This window comes from Egretta garzetta, unplaced genomic scaffold (genome assembly GCF_000687185.1).
Source record: "Egretta garzetta isolate BGI_Z169 unplaced genomic scaffold, ASM68718v1 scaffold497, whole genome shotgun sequence".
NCBI classification, from domain to species: Eukaryota; Metazoa; Chordata; class Aves; order Pelecaniformes; family Ardeidae; genus Egretta; species Egretta garzetta.
This window is the reverse complement of record NW_009260349.1, coordinates 255171-274730: the sequence shown is the minus strand read 5'-3', so window position 1 is coordinate 274730 and position 19560 is coordinate 255171. Positions and strand designations below refer to the sequence as shown.

Here is a 19560-nt window from a genome sequence, read left to right as displayed (position 1 = left end):
GTTCCACCTCTTTCATAATTAAAAAGATAAAAGCCATCTTCCAAGAAAGGTTTTATAACATCTATACCTCACTTCCCTCAGTTTTCCCTCCATCACCATTTGCTTTTAACAACTTGCGCCTGCAGTATCCTGATCTGCATCAATCAAAACATAGTATACCACAAAATTTTCATAATCAGTCTTTGTTCAGATTGCCCCCTGTGCTCATTTCAAATGCTGAGACAGCCTATAGGATGGGGAAAAAAGAAAGTCAGACCATCCACTACAGCCTTGCACACCATCAGACAATAGCTTTTTGATGAGTAAATCTGACCTTTTTAGAATACATATGTAATAACAGTAAGAGGACTGCAGCTGAGGGCATAGGAAGCTCGAGTCCAGATAACATAGCAGGCATCTTGAGTGAACATGCTAAAGTACAGCTAAGAATATTTCTGCAACACTTTGCATGCTATACTAACTCCGGTGCATTTGTGATGCAATCTGTGCCATTACCAAACAGTAAACAGAAGTTTTCTATTCCCTCTGGCTCCCAAGAATGAAGGCACACATGTAGATCTAGACCTCAAAAAGCAACTCCAGGAGTAACTGAGAAGTATGGCCCTACAATCTCTACAGCACTCTGCATTCCTATACAAGAAAGAAGAGGTTAAGCAAACAGATAAAGCAACTGTGTCATGCATGAGAAGGTGGCACAGACTAGTTAATCTTGAATATTCTGAAACACATTAGCCATTTGGCACACAAATTCCCCACCAGGGTCAGAAGAATGTCCAAAGTACAGGATAAGCAATGTATCTCCAACATGTAATTGCTGCATCAACCCTGGATAGCGATCTAGGGCACCTGGAAGTGGTACACTGGAACATAACAGGCCTAATTAATTTGTCAGCATTTCCCAACTCTCCAGTGCTACCCACTGAGGTCTCGACACTTAAATCACTAAGCTTTAACTCAAGGTTTGAGATGCCCATGTACTGCCTAGAGCATGTTTACCCCTGCGCTACCCCCTCTTCCTCGCTGGAGAGCTGCAGAGGTGTTTTAGCATGGGTCTCCACGGAGCCATAGCCTCCAGCGTCTGCTGAGCTCAGCTAAGCAGAGGGTGTTCTGCACCATGCAGGACTCTTTGTTCACAGCATTTTCATGGTACAGAAGCAGGAAGACACTGAATACAGCACATGGTTGTTCCTGACATAGGGGCAAGCATGAAAGCATTAATCATCATTTGCCCACTGCACAGGGAATGTTGCCTGGGAGCTACACACTGCAATGTAGTTCCCCTAATTTTGCTGCCAACTATGACATGCTGCAGTGCTTCAGGAGAATAGCTAACTGTTCGTGATCAGACTGCACCGAGTTCCACATCTCTCATCACACACACAGAGGTACAAGCAGAACAAAAACTGCAGTGGTGTTTCCAGCCCTCCATTCCTCCCTCAAACAACAGATGACGTGATACCCAAGAGCGGGTTATGAGACTTGAGAGGTCCAGTGACCAAGAATTTTGAGTCTGAAACAAAAATAAGCAAGTTGATTACAATGTACTCCCTCTCTTCCTTTTCTCATGATGTCTGTAAGCAAGGTTGTGGTAGTTGAGCAGCTTTCCAGCCCAAACAATTCTACCTTAGTTTGCAAGGCTGATTTCCTTAAATCTGCAAGCAAGACATTTGTAATGCAGACCTAGCAGTGGACAAAGAGCCCAATCTCATCTGAAAGACACAGGCCAAGGAGCTGCATCCAGGCACTTGCTTAAGTCTGAAGGTGGCAATTTTAAAAGGGGAAGAAAAAGCTTCTAAAAATGGGCTGTTTATGCCCACTGCTGTGCAAGTTAAGCCTGTGTAGGTCAGATATTTTGCTTTAAAGATCACCTTCATGGGAAAAAAGCAAACCACCAGGCAGTTCAAACTCGGCTGCATCACTGTGCCCTGCCTACTGTTCACTTGCAATACACAGCATCTGTGCATTTAAGGTATCCCTGGATAATTATGGCTTTAGACCCATTCCTCTAGCTTCCCACTTTAGAAAATAACCTTTAAGAAAAAAAATCAAGTTTAAATGACCATTAGCTAGTGACTCCAAATCATTGTTACTTATAACAAGTCTTTTTAATAATTCTATATTGCTGATACAAAGGCCTGTGGCAAGCACAGCTATAAGACTAGTAGTCCAACCAGCCTTCTGCTTCATTTCTAGTCTAGTCACACAGCAGTCATGGCTGCACTGGACCCAAGGGAGTGCCATCTAATAAATGGGTTGTGAGGTAGCTAGAAGAGGACAAGACAGACAGTCAGGCAACACCACCAGGATACTGAGCTGTGAAGTCCTAGAGTTGTTAGTTCCAACAGACACAGGGAAGCAAAAATAATTTACCTTAGGTCTTTCTCACCAGCAAGAAGGTTACCAGAAGACTCAGCACCAGGAAAAACAGCTAGTGAATTTATAGTATATAATTCCTCAAGACACCCTATAAGTTAATGAAGTCGGTGTGAGAGAACAGGGAAAGCAGCCTTTGAGGTAATACTAGACAATAAATCCTAGCAAGCAACAGGCAGTCCAACCAGAACTCTCTGCACAAGATTCAATCAGCTCTAACCACAGGACAGGCAGTACTTTTAGAGTTAGCAGTGGTCCTGTTTTTCTCATGAGAAGCTAAGACACTGTGCAGCAACTCTGCAGAACAGGGCCTCCAAGGGAAGCCTATAGTTAAGAGCATGTGGTTCTAGTCAAGAATTTATAAGCCAAATATGAATGACTTTAGCTTACTACAGTGCAACCACATCACTTTTGGTTTTCTCAGCCAGGCACACTGCAGCATGACATCCTTAGGTATCTGACATCACGTTGCCATTCACTTGCTCCCCATGGGCTCCTATCAACAGCCTCTAAATACTCCAACCACATATTTCACAAGCGAGTCCCAGCACTGTGGCTGTCCTGGCCACAATCTGGTGCCTAGATTTTCCCTTAGCTTTTTATTATTAGTGTAGCATACCACAGCCGCTAAGTCCACCTCAACACACAATTATTGAACTGGCTGGATCTGCACAATGAAGTGTGGTAATGGAAGCAGGTGATCCAAAAGCAACATTGATGATGAAGAGCACCGTTACCCATAGAGAACACCACAAAACGGAGGACTAAATCCTTAGAGGCTATTGTGCCTATCACTGGCTAGCTATAAAGACACAACCAGTTCTTCTCAGATCACCATTTTCTTTTACCTCCATTATACACAACACATCCTTCAGAACTGCTTGGTTTACTTAGATCCAGATTCTACCCATTACAACGAACAGTGGACAGGTCCTCCTTGATGTTGGCCACCTTACTTTTCTCCTTCACTCAGTATGTTTTGAAGTTAAGCAAACTCCATAGCACCATCTTGTGATAAGAACGATCAAGTGCAAAGTAGGCATGGGGTGATCACCTGAGGCTACATGTATCTAGAGGGCTTGCATCTCAGCATGGGAATAGTCATGGACTCCACTGCCATCCAGCAGTGACCTCTATCTGGAGTCACACACAGTGGCTTCAGCTAAGAACCAGGCCCTATATACATGAAGTCCTCAGTTCAGAAGAAAGGGACTGCTTCAAGAAGCATGTAAATTTAAGCAGACTGTGTAACAGTAAGAGCTCAGTGGACAAGGTAAAACAAGTTCTTCAGTGAATGTCACTGAAACCATGTGCCCACACTGATGAGAAAGCTACCAGTAACATTCATGTTACATTACCAACATTAATCTCTTCTACAGTGGTTTCTATCAGAAATTAATATTCCCCCCATTTTAGGTTGGGGCAGGGTTTGTGTATGGTTGTTTAACAACTTTGAATCTCAAAAAAATGCTGGGATTACCTTCATTATTGTTTCATTTTAACAGATGTCAAGAAAAGATTTAATCTGTGGTCTGCACAGAGCTGAATTCATACCCAGACTTAAACTTCACCTACTAGACTACAGAGGCAATTTGCAATGAAACACAAGTGTCTCAGTGGAAGCCAGCAAATGGCTGGAAGAAGTATCCAGACCTAGGAGACTAACACCAGAAAGGAAAAACAAAGAGTTAAGGGACAAGACAGAGTTGAAGGGCTGCTGCCAACATAGGACCTTCTACAAATAAAGCTTTCAAGGAGAGTAAGCCATCAAATGACAGAATATTGAAACAGCTGCCTGCTTCCAAGGAAGCCGGTGCTATGCTCTGTGGCTTGCATCTGCAGCCAACTGAGGAACTAATTCAGAAGTGAGTGGATAAGACAGGAAAAGCACACACTGCAGAAGCCATATTTGGGTTGGCTTTCTATCCATCATCTCATTTTCATTGCTACAATAAACATAAGTCAACTTTACACAAGCAGCCCTTTAAGCTGCTGTACAAACATGGACAAGTCAAGAACTGTGTTACACTGAATGCCAATTTAGGTTTCATTTCATAATGAGGTTTGTTTCCCTGTATTCTAGCAGGAACAGATTTCTGCAGAAATTGAAATAAGGGGGTCTATTCTGACTAATAGTCAGCAACTCTGGAATTCATTTCTAGTTCTGCTTCTGAGCACTCAAGCCTGAGAAAAGGCAGCAAATCTGTCAGGATGATTTGCTCTAGATGTCATGTCTAGCTCGAGCACTGAGAGCTGTGCAAGTACCAGAGAATGAGTTCCACGTATGAGTTCTGATTGTCAAAGCAATATGTGAAAAAGGTCATTTTCCAGAAGTTATTCCCACTAGCCCACTGAGGGAAAGCAGTAGCGTGACAATAACATAGTGTAGATTCATAGTTTTAGTTTACATATTTTAAATCAGCATTATGTGTTTGAAATTCTAGCATTATCTTATGGCATGTAGCATAAAGCAAGATACAGATTACTTGCCTTTCCCATCTGTTGCTGAAGCCTCCTGTAAATGTCTTATTGACCTGAAAAATAAAAATAAAAAAGTAGATGAGCTATAATTTTTGCACTTCCTTTCCACTGCAGCCCTCTAGAACACTGACAAGTTTTGTTAGCTCTTTATGGCTGGGGCATGCTCATAATTAACTGTGCTTGGCACTGCATATATTTCACCTCATCTCCCCAGCTGAGGCAGTTAGTTCAAGTATCTGTACCTTCGTGTGATTAAGAAAGCCAATTGCTAAAGCCTATTTCAGCCTACAGAAAGCTTTGTGGGAGGGAACAGAGTAAGAAACTGAGGCATTTTCCAACATAATGCCTTCTACTTGTACAGTTAAGCCAAACTACTATTCAGAGTACTGCCAAGCATTTGGCATCTTACTGCTCTTTTAAGCCCTTTTCATTTAAATAGTTGATTACAGCTTACGTGTCTACATAGGCAACTTATGTAACAGAAGCTACCCTGCAGGAATGTAAATTCAAGGGCCAAGTCTTAGTCACCTTGCTCACATGAGTCATCCCACCAGCTGCAGTGACACTATCCAGATGAGAAAGGGGCAGGATTTTATGTCCTGGGCCTCACTGCCAGTTTATGTTGGTACCATGACAATACAGGAACACTGGTTGCACACTATAAACAGTTACAGGACAGCTCACTCAAATGCATTTGTTCTTCAGATACAGTTCCTTTATGGAAAGCAAGCTTTGTACCAGCGTATTACTAGGTAGAACATATGGATTCTAGCATTAGGTAGTAAGAGCTGTGACTGTAACAGTCACCTTTACCATAGGAAACCAGAATCTCTCTACAATTAAAGTTAATATTCCTGCAGTTTTATTTACCATACCCAAATGCTCTCAACCTCAGGAGAGCTGCAGCATTTTGACTGGAGTGGGGAAAGGGACAAGTAGGTAGTGCAAATTTCTTGGAAGACATTTCAGAGCCTTGACAGAAGGCCACCAAGACTGTGTAGGGTTTTGCCCTTACACAGAGGACAACTGGGAAGGCAAGGACAGCCAAAAGCCACCCTCACAAGTCAAGCTGAAGCTTAATCCCATCTATTGAGCAACATGTATGTGTGTCTTTATACACACACATTATGAAACAGTTCTCTTAAAAGACTCAAGAGCTACACACTCTAGAGCGATGACATGTTTACTAGACAGACATTTATATTCACTCTGTTTCAGAAAAAAATACTGGAGAAAAATGAAGAATATTCTGTGTTTACTAACCAAGGAGCCAGAAGCTCCTTCATACCCTCCCTTTAAATCCAGCTGTTTATCCAATTAAGACTAAAATGAATTTAGAAGATAATGTTCTGACTAACTGGCAAGAACCAACAATAGCATTCATCTGAATTATCTGTGTTTTGGTCAAGTTTTATATAACCAACATTAATCCTTGCCAAGTAGAGTGGAACGAAGGGCAGGGAAATGCTCCCTGTGGGATTATTTCTTCTAAACAGTCAAGTAAAAATGCAGCTACTCTGCTTGAAGGCAGCAGTGATCTTCGACAGCACTATTGTTTTAGAATTTAACAGCCTAGTTTCCAACCTCAGTCAGTACAGCAAAATCCCATTTCTCAGTGTAAGAGTCAGCAATTCTGCAAAACTCCAAGTTTCAAAAGCACCTACAGTCTGTGCTGTGCTGGTCACGATTAAATTGCCAACCCATCTTACCCCCACTTTAACATCCTCAAAACAGCATCTTCCACAACACAAGACTGAACTGTTAAGACTGATAACAGTTTTAAAAAAGTTCACAGAATGCTTGGCTCCAAAGAACTGACTTTTTTTGCTTTGGGATTATCTTTAGCTCTAACTAGCAGTCAACAGTCATTAGTTCAGAAACAGCTCGAGCCATCTGGGCTCAGAAACCACTTAACTCATCCAGTGACTCACCATACCACTGGAAATAGGATAGCTCCACAACATAGCAAGTCTACCAGGAAGAGGATTTCTTTCCACAGTCCATATTCAGTTGTCCCCTCTTCAGTTGACTCTATGATAATGTATGCCACATTTGCCAGTACCTACAGGACAAAACATACTTAATTGTTTCAGAAGTTTTCCAAGGAGATATTAGATGTGGGCTGCCAATTCAGCAAAAGCTGTCCCACAGTTGCAGAGAGCCCATTTAGTAACATCAATAATTCTTCTGCAGCTCTGTGTCAAGAAAGTCATGCATTCAGCAGCATCTTCACAGGATTTACAGAAATAAAACTGATTGGAACTTATTTCTGCTGACATTCAGAAAGTAGTCCTTTTTGTAATATACTATGCTGAATCTACTGTATCAGTAGAGATAAATAGCAAAATCTATTTATAGAAATACAGAAACAGGACTCCCCCTACACACAGATAACAAACAGTCTAAATGCATTACTCTAAATTAAGCCAGTAATTCAAACTGGTCATTGACCACATTTTGTGCTCCATACCTGAGCTCTGCAAGAGCCTCAAACACTAATTACATACTCCTGGTTTTGCAGCTGGGTAAGGGATTCCATCTGGAAATGCAGAAAAGCTGTTCTATCTACAAATAGAAGTGCTGCCCTCCTATTTACTTCAGTTCCTGGAGTAGGAGACAAGCACTGATCACTCTGAACACAGAGTTTCCTTCAGACTTCAAAAAGTCCTGAAAAGACTGAAAAAGTCCTTCAGACTTCAAACCTACAAGTCTCAGTTCCCCCCCCCCTTTTTTTTTTTCTTAAGCTCATTCAGCAATCATTTCAGAAGCAACAACTTTTTCTTAGTAGTTTAGTACTGTTTGCAGCCCAGGTTTCGCCTACCTTATAGCTAATTGTTCATTTGCTGACACTACATGATCACCATTATCTCATACTCAATACAGAGAAAAGTGGGAAAAATTAGAGAAGCAGCTTCTGGCCCAGGAAATTCCAGCTCAACTGAAATTGTAACCAATAGGCTTATACAAGCAGTATGTATGTGGTATTTGTGAAGGATTCACAGCCTTTTACAGTTTCCACAAGCAGCTCTCCCAAAAAATAGCAAGTATTGACAGCTCAGTCCTCACCTGAAGTGGGATGACAATCATGAAAATTTTTTTGTCTTTATCTGACAGGATGTGTTTAATGAAAGCCCAGCCTGTGCCAATAAGGGCAATAGTGATGAACAGAAGAGCACCCTTCAGTCTGAAAGGGAAGGAGATACTGCAGTGAGAGATTTTATTTTATCACACTTCCTCTTCTGCCCAGGTTCTCTCCTACAGTCAGTAAAGCCACAAACCCAAACAAATCCTTTGCTATTCATAATTTTGGCAAGTGCTTATCCTACAACAGCGAAGCAGATGTACTTGCTTACAACTGTGTATCACATAGCAGTATTACACTTCATTCACAATTGTCAATATATGCAATCTTTTCCTGGGGGAGTCATTCATTCACCATCATGAACAGGAGAAAACACTGGCAGCTGTACCCTCTTACCATTCATGCCAAGAGCAAATTAGGTACTTGAATATTAGTATGAACAAAGAAAAGCAAAGCATTTCTTTTCCTTTTACTCCTCCACCCAGATAAGCACCAATTCTCTGCAGCTGCCCTCTATAAGTAGAGCTTTCCCCTTCACACAGGGCTGATTGTTGTCTTGTCATTCAGACCACAGTACCAAAGAATCAGCAATTTTCCAGTTTGCTCAGGCATGAGCCAGGGGGGCAGCCCCACAGGGAAGTAAGTTTCATTGTTTGAATTTATCACATCAATCTTTGACATACTTACAGGTGAGTGATGTAATAAACAACAGCCCAGCCTTCAATAGGAAATCCCTGAGAAGAAATGTAGTGATAGTCGATCTGGAAGCAGGAGATACAGTACATTACTTCAGAAGCTGCTCATCAGCGTCCCACCCATGTCTATAAAATAGGCCTGCTTGACAGCCACTTCAAGTTTCATTTTCCAATCAGTATGTACAAACTCAGCGCTGTTACACCTTACAAAATGCTTCCTCCCAACATGTTCTAGTTTTGTTTAGCAACAGTGAGGTCACTTCCATTTTCCATTAGCACATACATCTCATACAATCTATGTCCTTCCCACACAGCTCCCACAGTTAACAGTAGTTAAACTGCATTTGCAACCTATTCACTCACTCACTGTTCAAGTTCAGTTCCATTAGGTGACTAGAGGCTTTCTAGATTCACTTCCACTGAAAACCAAATTCAATTCATTAGACTCCAAAGAGGTCTGTAGCAGATATCCTATCATGAAGGTGAAGCTCATGGCTGGCACAAACATTGAAGGATTAAATGCCTGCCATTACCTCTGTTTAGAAGATCTTTCCAGTGGAAAGGCAAAGTCAATACAATTCAACAAAAATTTTATGTATTGAAAGTATTAAAGCTTATAATGTTAGGCCTGTTACAGTACACTATAACACTTTGTTTAAAGTAGTGCCCTTGAATTTTATAAACATTCATCAAGGTTTCCATTTATTAACATTCATAGCAAGCCATGCAGCTGAAGCAGCACCACAGCTCAAGCTTTTAGGCCAGCCTCAGATGGCCAAAACATTAGAATCATGAAACTCATTCAACCCTCATATATGCTTGCTGCTTCACCATTTCAGGCCATGATCTCGATTGTATTTAAAGTCAGAATTTGCTGAGGAAAACTGAATCACTTCCACCAAACAGCTGCAGTTCAGTTCCAATGCTTCAGTGTGAAAGAGTTCTCTCTCCCTCCCATTCTTCCCCCCCCCCGCCCAAGCTGAACAACTTAATGCCGAGACATACGTACTGCATGGAAGACTAAGGACAGAGATTTTGTGAAAGGGAGGGCTGCCATTAGCCAGTGAATTTTAAACACATCATTTCTGGAAAAAAAAAAGCATCAATTAAAAACCAGCAGTAAAAGTTTCAGTTCCCAATGGTATTTCTTTAAAACCTATAAATATCAAACAGTAACTTCCAGGCAGAGCTGCCTATTAGTGTAAAAGGATTCCCTTTAATGCTGCAGTACAAGTTTTCGCAACATCCTGAACAACATTTCAACTACACGTTCTACAACTCTGATTTTTAATACTTGGATTAATTAAAAATAGTATTTCATAGGAAGATCCTGCATATCTAGATCATAAATGTTTGAATTACATTTAGCAAACTTGATAACAGTTATTACTCCACCCTCTGCCCCCAAGTCAATACACCACAGCACCAAGTGAACTCCAGGCTACCAAATAATCTGATCACCAAGTGAACTTCAGACTAACTCAGAGGCAAAGCCGAAACAGCACCATAGGTGTTCCTGGCTTCTGCTGCTATGCTTTAACTATTAAGCAGCATGGTTTTCAATTAGGAATTCCTACCACTTTTGACTATAATCAAAATGTTCATGGCTCTCCACTGCCAAACTGCCATTCCCCATATGAAAAAAATTGATCAAGTTTTTCTTGTTATTTAAAGTGTTTGTCAAACAGCACTCTCCTTTTGTCATCAACTACGGGATTTCCCTGATTATTTGTTGTCACAATATATTATGTACACTACATGAAGCATTTCTTAACATAAGACTTGATAACTTTAGAACAATTGTCTGCAACAATGATACTGATGGAAGCAGCTGTTTTCAACTATAAACTGTATGTATTAGCCATACAATATTGACCCAGATTCTGAGTTTTAAGTGATTAAATCTGACTGTGAATTGGGCATTATAAGAGGAGGAATAAAAAAAATAAAGATCAAACAAGGCAGGCCCATACTTGTCACTGACACCAAACTAATCCACTTACCTGCGTTTACGAAGTATGTGGATCCATACAGTCCCAGACAGGAAGAAGAAGAGAGCCATGGAAATGTAAAGTTTTGGCAGTGGGATCTCCCCCGCTGAGAGGTAGCTTTTAGGATTCTTTTCCGTAATTTCTATCTGAATATTAAAAGGTGTGTTATGTGTACAGTTGAAAAAAATTTTTAAAGCACCGAGTTAACAATTACAGTTCACAATCACATTTGCTCATTTAAAATTTTTTGTCTCGTAAGTCACTGCTTCAAAAAAGCAAGAACAACTCTTCATCCTCAAGAATCTCAAAACATTTTGCAAAATTACACCCACAACAATAATTTTCTTAGAAAGCAGAAAAGGGCAAAGGTTCTTTCCAGTGCTTCAGTTATGCAACATAATTCAGAAAGGCAGAGTCATTTTCCCAAAGAATAGCTGCTCTCTATACCAAACTTATGAGTCTTCCCAGCTTTGATTCAGAAATAGTATCTACAACCTTGTATAACCAAGCAGGTTTTTCAGTACAGTCCCAATTTTAGGTGTTGACACTCACATAGCTAAAAAACTCATTCTTAGGTTTACTACAATGGATTTCTTTACCTGTCAAGAGAAAGGAAGCACTCTGCTGCAAGCCCATTACCCTGCGACTGACAAAAGAGAAGCTTTAACATCCTATTTATGCCCCTGAACAGCTTGGTTATATGCGCCAGGACTTCCTTTCGACACTAGTTTGCAGTACCAAAACTGTCCTGCTCCTCTAAATACAACCAAGCAGGTTAGTTATCCAAGTTTTCTTCCCTGTCCAATTTCTTCAGTGGGTCAAAGCAACAAACAGCAATTCAAAAACTTGGTGTTCTAAATGTACAACTTCATAAGCAGATTTAACATAGTCCAGTCTGAGTTAAGTTAGGGCTGCTAAGTTTTATCACCTACATGTTGCTTCCTTGCTTTTTCCTTGCAGTAGCATTAGCACAACCATATAAAAAGCAGTTGAGGGGTCTGATCTGGCTGAGAGTTACCTCAGTCAATGACAGGATTCCTTACAGAATAGCTCACTATACACCAGCACAGATGCACGAGCACAGGAAAGAAAAAAAAGGGAGAGCCCGAGCTGTGATAGTGCACTCTGGCTCAAAAGAGCAAAGGACCAAACCCTCGGATATTAAGAGATAAGGCATTTGCTAGAACATATTGACTTTAAGATGTGCTTGTAACACTGTAAAAACACATCATTAAGTAGGCCAGAAAAAAGCAAAACCACTGAATTCACAAATACCAACAATTTAGACTGCAGCAACAACCTTAATATCTGCAATTGTATAAAGAAAAAAAGTGATTTCTGAGCACAGCAAAACATGAACAGCTGTTGTAGCTCCCATGTCATTACAGCATCTAGTCACAACTGTGTAGACTGAACCCAGCCCACACAGTCTTCACATTTCCAGACATTTCTCCAAAGCTAGTATTTTAATTCTTCTTACTGTAGTTTCTTCCTTTAGAAGTGCCACTACAAAGATTAAACACAATTCAGTCACATCCCACCCCATATATACACTCATGTATGGTGTGTGCTTGGTATACAGGCTAGAATTGAAAGCTGTATATTTCAGTCTAAGCAAATGAGTTAAATATACTTTAGAAGCTATACTCACATCGAGACTAAATAGCTGCTGATCATTAGGTGGCCCATTCTTGCCAACACATTTATGGAAATATAGGCTGTAGAGACCTTCTTGGTTATCAGAGCTGATGTTAAAAAAAAACTGAAAATAAGGAATAGCAAAGTCAGCATTCTTCTCATTCACAACAGGGTTTCCCTGGTAAGAAGCCATCGCTACTGAAGCGTGAAAAAAAGTCAGTTATTTAGGGTCAGTTGGTTCCTTTCAGCAAGCATACTGTTCCAAGGATACCAGTATATCTGCAAGTTTAAATAGAATTCCAGATGCAAAATCAGTGTTCCCATCTATGATTATGCACTCTGGTCATCCAAGACCTTTATCAAAAGCCTTTAGGTATCAGTGTTTAACTTGGCTCACCGCAAAGAAAAGATAACAAGAAGTGCCATCTATTCAACACGGTGAAGCGTAACATTTTGATCATACTTGCCCTCATGCATAAGCAGCTATTCTGTTCCTTCCCCAGATTGTGATAGCTATAGAAGTGAGATTTGTGTCACGTAACACAATTTAAAATGTGCTTGTTTTATAGTAACCAACAATCACAAGTGAACCAAAGCATTGATCTGGTTTCACACAGAGTGTCTTCCCCTTAAGTGAGTCAGTCAGGTCACAGCTATTTGTTGTTAGAAATCTGTATGCACCAGTTACATCACAGTAACCTTTAATAAGCTGAGGCTCACAGACTAAGATATCTAGAACTGCATCATACCAAAGACAGTTTAAAACAGCTCTCTTTCATAAGAGAACAAAGATTTTCAGAACTTATTCTTAACAAGAGTCCACTCAAACACTTACTGAGCTATCAGAGAGGCATCTATACCAAAGAAATGGTGATTACAGTAGGGAACAGACTTTCACTTTCCACAAAGTAGTCCAATGAAGGAACCATCTGCACACATGAAGACTAACACACACCCTACCTGAAATGAAAAAGTTCCTCTGTCATTGTGAACAGGATGTTCTTGTTCTATTACGCTCTGGGAAAAGGAAAAGAGACTTTTAGATCTTTTTTAAGCAAGTAACTACCACATTTAGCTACATCATCCAGACAATCAAAACAGCATTCTGTATATTTAGAGTGGAAGCTAAGAGCAAGAGAAAAATAAGTCTTCGCTTTCTGGCTATGCTCATACCAAAAAAGAACAGTAGACAGTGTCTTACCTGGGAGGATGCTGTACTTCGTTTGGACTTCTTATCTAGAGATAAGAGTATTAATGTTACATTTAGAGTGCTTGCATTTAGACATCCCTGTAGACTACCACCTTTTACACATTGCCAATACTTTACTCAAATCTTCTTACACTTGCCTGTGTAGCAGTTTCCAAGATCATCATTAACAGATTCTTTCCCAGTCCTCCCTTAATCCCCCAGGACCCTTCATACAGCTAGCATTCATTCTGAATGCATCCTCAAATGCTAGGATAGGCTTCTCTGCTACCTTCTACAAAAGCCTACTACCCAAGAAATCTTTCCAACCCATCCAATTACAGTGATGCAAGAGGCAGATGACCTATACCAGAGGCAGGCTACAGCCTTGTTTCATACAGTCTACAGCCATAACTTTTAATGTTATGACTGAGTACTGTTAACCTCACTGACAATCTTAATCTAGACATTAATGTTTTTGGCCCCAGTAAAACCACAAACAAAACCCAAAAGCACAGATGACCTGCCAAGTCAGTTAGCTGTTCTGAACTTGAGAAACTTAAATTGACAGGACACTTCAACAGAGCAGCATGTCAAGTTCAGTTTTACTCCACTCCTATAAGAAGCTTTTCAAACATAAGGTCACATCCCATTCTACCAGGAAGCAAAAGTTCAAGAGTTAAGCTTTTCTTCTGGCTCCCACGCATCAGCGCATTGTCAATGTGCATGCTATACTTTTTAATGCAAGAAAAAACAAAACTAGAGCTGTCAGATCAATTATCTTCAGCACCATCCAGCTTTAGTTCTTGACTTGTTAGAACACCTGTGCAAAATTTTCAACAATATCAAAGCTTGTGAACATGATAGGCCAAGACAGACTCAGACTACTTCAGGTCAGACTGCTCAGCGATCTGTTATGAAGTCTAAACTCTTCCAGGAAGGGATAACATGAAGTGTTTAGAGCTAGTCTCAGAACAGAGATTATAAAAGTGTTTCATCTGCTGGTCTGGAAGCCAGACAAAGATTTGTGCCTCCAAGAAAGGTTACCGGCAGAGTTACTTCTCCATCCCCATAGCTTCTAAGTGACAAAATAGATTTCAGCTCTTTAGACACATACAAACATTGGCTGGAAGGGACCCGTGGAGGTATTTAATCCAGCTTCTGACTCAAAAGTACGCTTAGTGTCAACTTCATATCACATTGGTCCTGGCTTTGTTTAATCAAGTGTTTAAAACTTCAAAGGATGGAGGTTCTACAACTTCCACAAATAATCTGCTACAATGCTGGAATACTTACCTAGGAAAGTCTTATTTTTTCTCCTAACATCCAATCTGAGACACGCAAGACTTAACAAGGGGGAACAGCCACAGGTTGCTTTGTGTGCCACTACTAGAAATAGCTTGGTATCATTGTCCTTCTAACCTTCTTTCAACTAGTTGTTGGTGGCTACCAAATTCCCTTAGTTTTCTTTTTGCCGGAAAAAAAGACAGTCAAGCACCTCAGCCCTTTCTGACCTGTACTGTAGGTCTCCAACAGTCACATTAGGTCTCTGCTGGATCAACGGAACTGGGTAACGCAGATCACTGAGCAGGAGAGACTCCAGCCCAAAAGGTAGCTCTGAGCACAGGCTTACACAAGACTGCGTATCAAGGTCTAGCCCAAGGGGACCCCAAAATGTGACAACACGCTGCTGGATGCACATCAACAAGGAACTAGCAGTGAGAGCACACATAGGTCAGGTTTAGTAGGCTTACCTTCGCTGTCTGTATTTTGGTTGGTCTTTGGAGGATTTTCACCAGAATCACTGCTCTGTTCAGAAGTTTTTAGCGGCCTGGTACTTAAGGCAGTAACGTTTTCCTCAGACACAAATGAAATTTTAGGTAACAAAGATGAAGCTTCTGCAGAGAACCGTACTTTCACACTAAATAAACAAAGATTTTATACAAAATGAAAGCCTCTTTATGAATGCTGATTTGCTATCTGTCATAGCCTAAATATAGCAAATAAAGGAATATCAACTTGTCTTGACTGATTTTTTTACCACAGAGAACAGGCAAGCACCAGATCATGAGTTACAGCAGCCTAGCATTGAACTGATCACTGTGGGAGAAGTCACACTATACGTTTACATCAGATACAAGAGCAGCTGAAGAAAAGTAAGTTTATTCAGTTTTGGTAACCAGAGTCTCCTTAGAAATTATGTTTCTACACAGTTACAGCTGTTCTTGCAAAAGAAAGCACCACAGCCTCAAAGGTACTTCCATAAAATAGATAATTCAAGACAAACAATAAAAGGGCATATTCAGTACAACAGCTGCAAAAGTGACCCAAGACTTCAAGTTCATGCCTTCAGCACAATTAAGGCATGATTCCTTTGTCCCATATCCCCTTATCCCTCCAAAATGCAGCAAGAGTTCTTGGACTATTTTATACTGCAGATTTTTTTTCTTTCACTCACCTCCCCTCAACTCTCATGTAACCCATTACAAAATAAGCTACACACACAGCAGCTTTCCAAGCCCTTAAAGAAATTTCTTAAGTTTTAATTGTGAACAGAGAATTAACTTTAAAATATAGGGTACGCTATTTACTCACGCTTTAGTTTTGAAGTCCAGAAGTAAGATTACAACAGAGACATCTTGGTCTGGTTTCTTTTTCAAGATACAGTAATCTACTTCTTCATCCTGGTAATATAAGCAAAACTTCTTTGAAGTGCCCTCCTGTTCATATGAAATGGGACATGTTCCCTCCCAAGTAAAGTTACCATTATTAGTCCAGCAAGTTGTAAAATTGAGTTATCCTTAACAGCCTGCCCATGTCTAAAGGCTCCCCCCCTTTTTTTTTATTTCTTCCAACCATTCCTCGAGTAAGGCAGACTATGAGATGTCCCCAGCTTAGAAAAGTTCACATCTCCTACCAGGTAAGTGGAGAACCCATCATTCCGTGTTCGATCCAAACTGAACCCCACCTATGAGACAATTGAGAAGAATCTGTCAAATTAAAACAGCTCAGGTTCCCCTTGTATCAGAAGCTAAACCAGCACTGAAAGAGTCAAAGATACTACTCTCTAAATAAGTTATCCTACATTTAAGGCAGAATCCAGGTATTTTTCTCATTACCTAATTAGCTAGGAAAAAAGTATTCAAATTTAAAACTTGCTGCTTCATCCATATCCACCAAGAATAAAGTTAGTTTGGGTTTGAATCTGTAGAGTACCTTCTGTCCCTGAACCTTTTAACATTTCAGTATTTTTCCAGATGTTTTTGCTTGAAGAAAACATTTAATTTTAGTAATAAAGAGGTTGAAGTGTGTAGAAGAGTAAGAACACAGGTCTGTTTTCTACCCTAGTATTTCAGTCCCTCTATTAAAAATCACCGATATAATGTGCTATATAGCACATAACATTAGAATCCTCTAAAAATAAGACAGTCACTGTTCTGGAAACCTACTGATATAATGATTACAAGATGCATTGCCACGCAAGAGGACAACGTGCAAATCTCATGTCAGAGGACTGCTTAGGAAACCTATGTTAAATATAGGTTACAGATATGTGCATCGAGTTCAGCAGAGGATCCGATAAGTTCACCCTTAAAGCAGAATGGATATCACTAAAGAATAAATCTCACAATATACGTATCCTCATAAACGGCTCACAGTGGGGAGCAAAGCCAACAGCACCACCAGTGAGGATCTGACACCTCAAACAAGGTAAGGCATCCAATGGAAGGGCAATTTCACAGGAAGCTTAATACAGTCAGTGGACTCAAAGTAACTTACTGATAAGCCCTTCTCTTCAGAGTCTACAGGTGGTTTCAGTGAAAGGTTGCTGACATTGACTTTCATGAAACCATCCTTGAAGAAGCCAAAGGTATTCAGGTGCACTTTCTGCCTCACATCATCCTGTAAGAAAGGAAAGAAAGTTTACAAGTCACACAGTCATCTGCAGCAGAGCAGTCAAAGAGGAAGTAGGGTGACAGAGATTGACACGTAAGCATCACACAAAACATCTATCTGATCATACCAAGAGCAAGTTTCTTTAGGATACCTTCAGTATCAGTTATAACCAATTATTTCACTGGAATCAACCAACTCTTCAAGAACCTGAACAGCAAGAACTTCATATAAATGTGTCTTTGCTAGTTATCTATACACAAGAAATACTTAATTTCTGCCAGACTTTTTTCTTGTGTATCTGGCATCACTGATTACACAAAATAATGCTACCAAAAAAAAAAAGAGACTGCAGACAAATCAAGACAACTATTGTTTGAGTGCTAGCTACTGTCATTGCAACAGACTGAAGAATTAGTTGACTGTAGTGATTTTACCTGAGAGCTGGGTTTTGGCCAGGTATTTAACAAGTATCACAGCATACTGTCATCGTACCACGTCTTCTATGTTAGGCAGGGTCAATGTTTGGACAGTCAAACACCTAACACACTGGAAAACTATGTGTATGGAGTAAATGAGACATTTTCTTATGCAGTCCCATTCATCCAAATGACTTTTTGCAAGGCCTTGCATCTTATAAGTAGGATACATACTGAAAACTGGATATATGTGTTCAAACAGAATTACTTGGGTTAGTTCCTCTAATAAGAAAACTCCAGTCCCCTCCTCTGCTCCCAGTCTTAGCTGCAGAGTAATTTACTTCCTCTCAGTCTGGCAAGGAAACTGTAGAAATCAATCCCTTTCTGTGCCTTGCTCAGCTAATAAAGGTTCAAGTACAGTGAGCTTTTTTTTAAAATAAGGTGGTGATGAAGGACCTCACATGAAAAGTAGTAAACATTACACACAGTTGCCACATCAGATGAGGCAAGGTAATATCCTTGTTACTTTACATTCATAAATTAATAGGTATGTAGTTGGGCTCTCAAAGCTACTGGATCATTAATTGGAAGAAAAGCAGAAACAGAGCAACAAAAATTAAAAAGCAAGTTTAAAATGTGATTTAAAGCACTTTTATAAGTTGCCACTAAAAGTAAGAAAACTGTTTCTTCTAGGAAAATATAATCAGATTGCAGGATACTCCAAGCAGAGAAGTCAGCTGCTAAAAGCAAACAAACCATTTTGGACAAGGTACTGGAAGACTGAGTCAGGAATTGTAGAAGTACATTAAGTTCTCTCTCTCCCTTTACCCCCAGTATTAATTTTGACATCTCTGCATAAAACATTCCTGATGCATAAATACCACTCACTGTAATAGCAGGACACTAATCCTGACACAGCTAACCTGTAATCTAGCTGTAATAAGATCGCCCTAATAGAACCAAGTTAACCTGGCAAATAACCAGATGGTTCCCTTAATGCTCAGAAGAGGGGGGAAAAAAAAGTTAGTGACACATGGCTCACAGCAGATGCTTTGTTCAACAGAGTATTATAGCTGTGCTGTCTTTGGGTTCTAGGTCACTTAATGTGCTTGAAACAAGAGCCCACCTGGTTCCTTTAAGACCATTTTCAATGTAATTTCCCATACATTGAATAGAAGATTAATACTAGCTCTTTACATAGTACATCATCCATATTTAACCACAACCGGACAGATAAGTATCTGTCTGGGTGATTAGGTAGAGGGGAATGAGGGGGTGATACAGTGTTATCCACCCAAAAGGGTTTTTTGCACCTTGTAAACATAACCAGAAACAGCTGCTTAATTCAGAGTACTTGCAAAAGCTATTCACTTCAATTTAAGTCTATTTACTCTGCCAGTTTACTAATATGCTCCCCACCAACAAAAGATAACTAATATACAACACACACACTTTCCTCCCTGGTTTTATCTCAGCTTTGAGTGCTTAGAGTTTACAGATTTAGTTCACAAATCCTTCAGCCTTACATGATCCCCCTCACGCTATCACCAGTTGCCACCAAGCAACAGCACACCCTCCAAGAGCATCTACTGCTCCACATATTGGCAGCTTAAAGGTACTGGCTTACTAATAATGGTCTCACCTCTCACAGCAGGTTTAACAGGTTGGAAGAATCTGGCTTTCCTTTATAAGCACTCAACTGCTGACCTCAGAAATATTCAATTATAAGTTTACAACAAAGGTGCTAACCCATACAAGTGAATACTGAAGCATCTGAGTTGTTAGCATACACATTATTTTA

At 40.1% G+C, this 19560-nt stretch overlaps 1 protein-coding gene across 1 annotated transcript in view; it reads right to left on the bottom strand.

Annotated features, from left to right (window-relative positions):
- The window catches only part of GPR107 (G protein-coupled receptor 107), a 32293-nt gene extending 14917 nt beyond the window's left edge, over nucleotides 1–17376 (bottom strand). Inside the window, exons 1-13 of the mRNA XM_035898206.1 lie at nucleotides 17227–17376; nucleotides 16364–16414; nucleotides 16042–16130; nucleotides 15201–15367; nucleotides 13462–13496; nucleotides 13221–13277; nucleotides 12274–12384; nucleotides 10635–10768; nucleotides 9641–9716; nucleotides 8624–8697; nucleotides 7921–8038; nucleotides 6786–6916; nucleotides 4864–4907 (exon numbers count right to left, since the gene is read on the bottom strand). Of these exons, the coding sequence (XP_035754099.1) occupies nucleotides 4864–4907; nucleotides 6786–6916; nucleotides 7921–8038; nucleotides 8624–8697; nucleotides 9641–9716; nucleotides 10635–10768; nucleotides 12274–12384; nucleotides 13221–13277; nucleotides 13462–13496; nucleotides 15201–15367; nucleotides 16042–16130; nucleotides 16364–16414; nucleotides 17227–17292 (1153 nt within the window). The 5' untranslated portion in view covers nucleotides 17293–17376. The remainder of the gene's footprint in view (nucleotides 1–4863; nucleotides 4908–6785; nucleotides 6917–7920; nucleotides 8039–8623; nucleotides 8698–9640; nucleotides 9717–10634; nucleotides 10769–12273; nucleotides 12385–13220; nucleotides 13278–13461; nucleotides 13497–15200; nucleotides 15368–16041; nucleotides 16131–16363; nucleotides 16415–17226) is intronic.
- Nucleotides 17377–19560: the final 2184 nt, after the last annotated feature.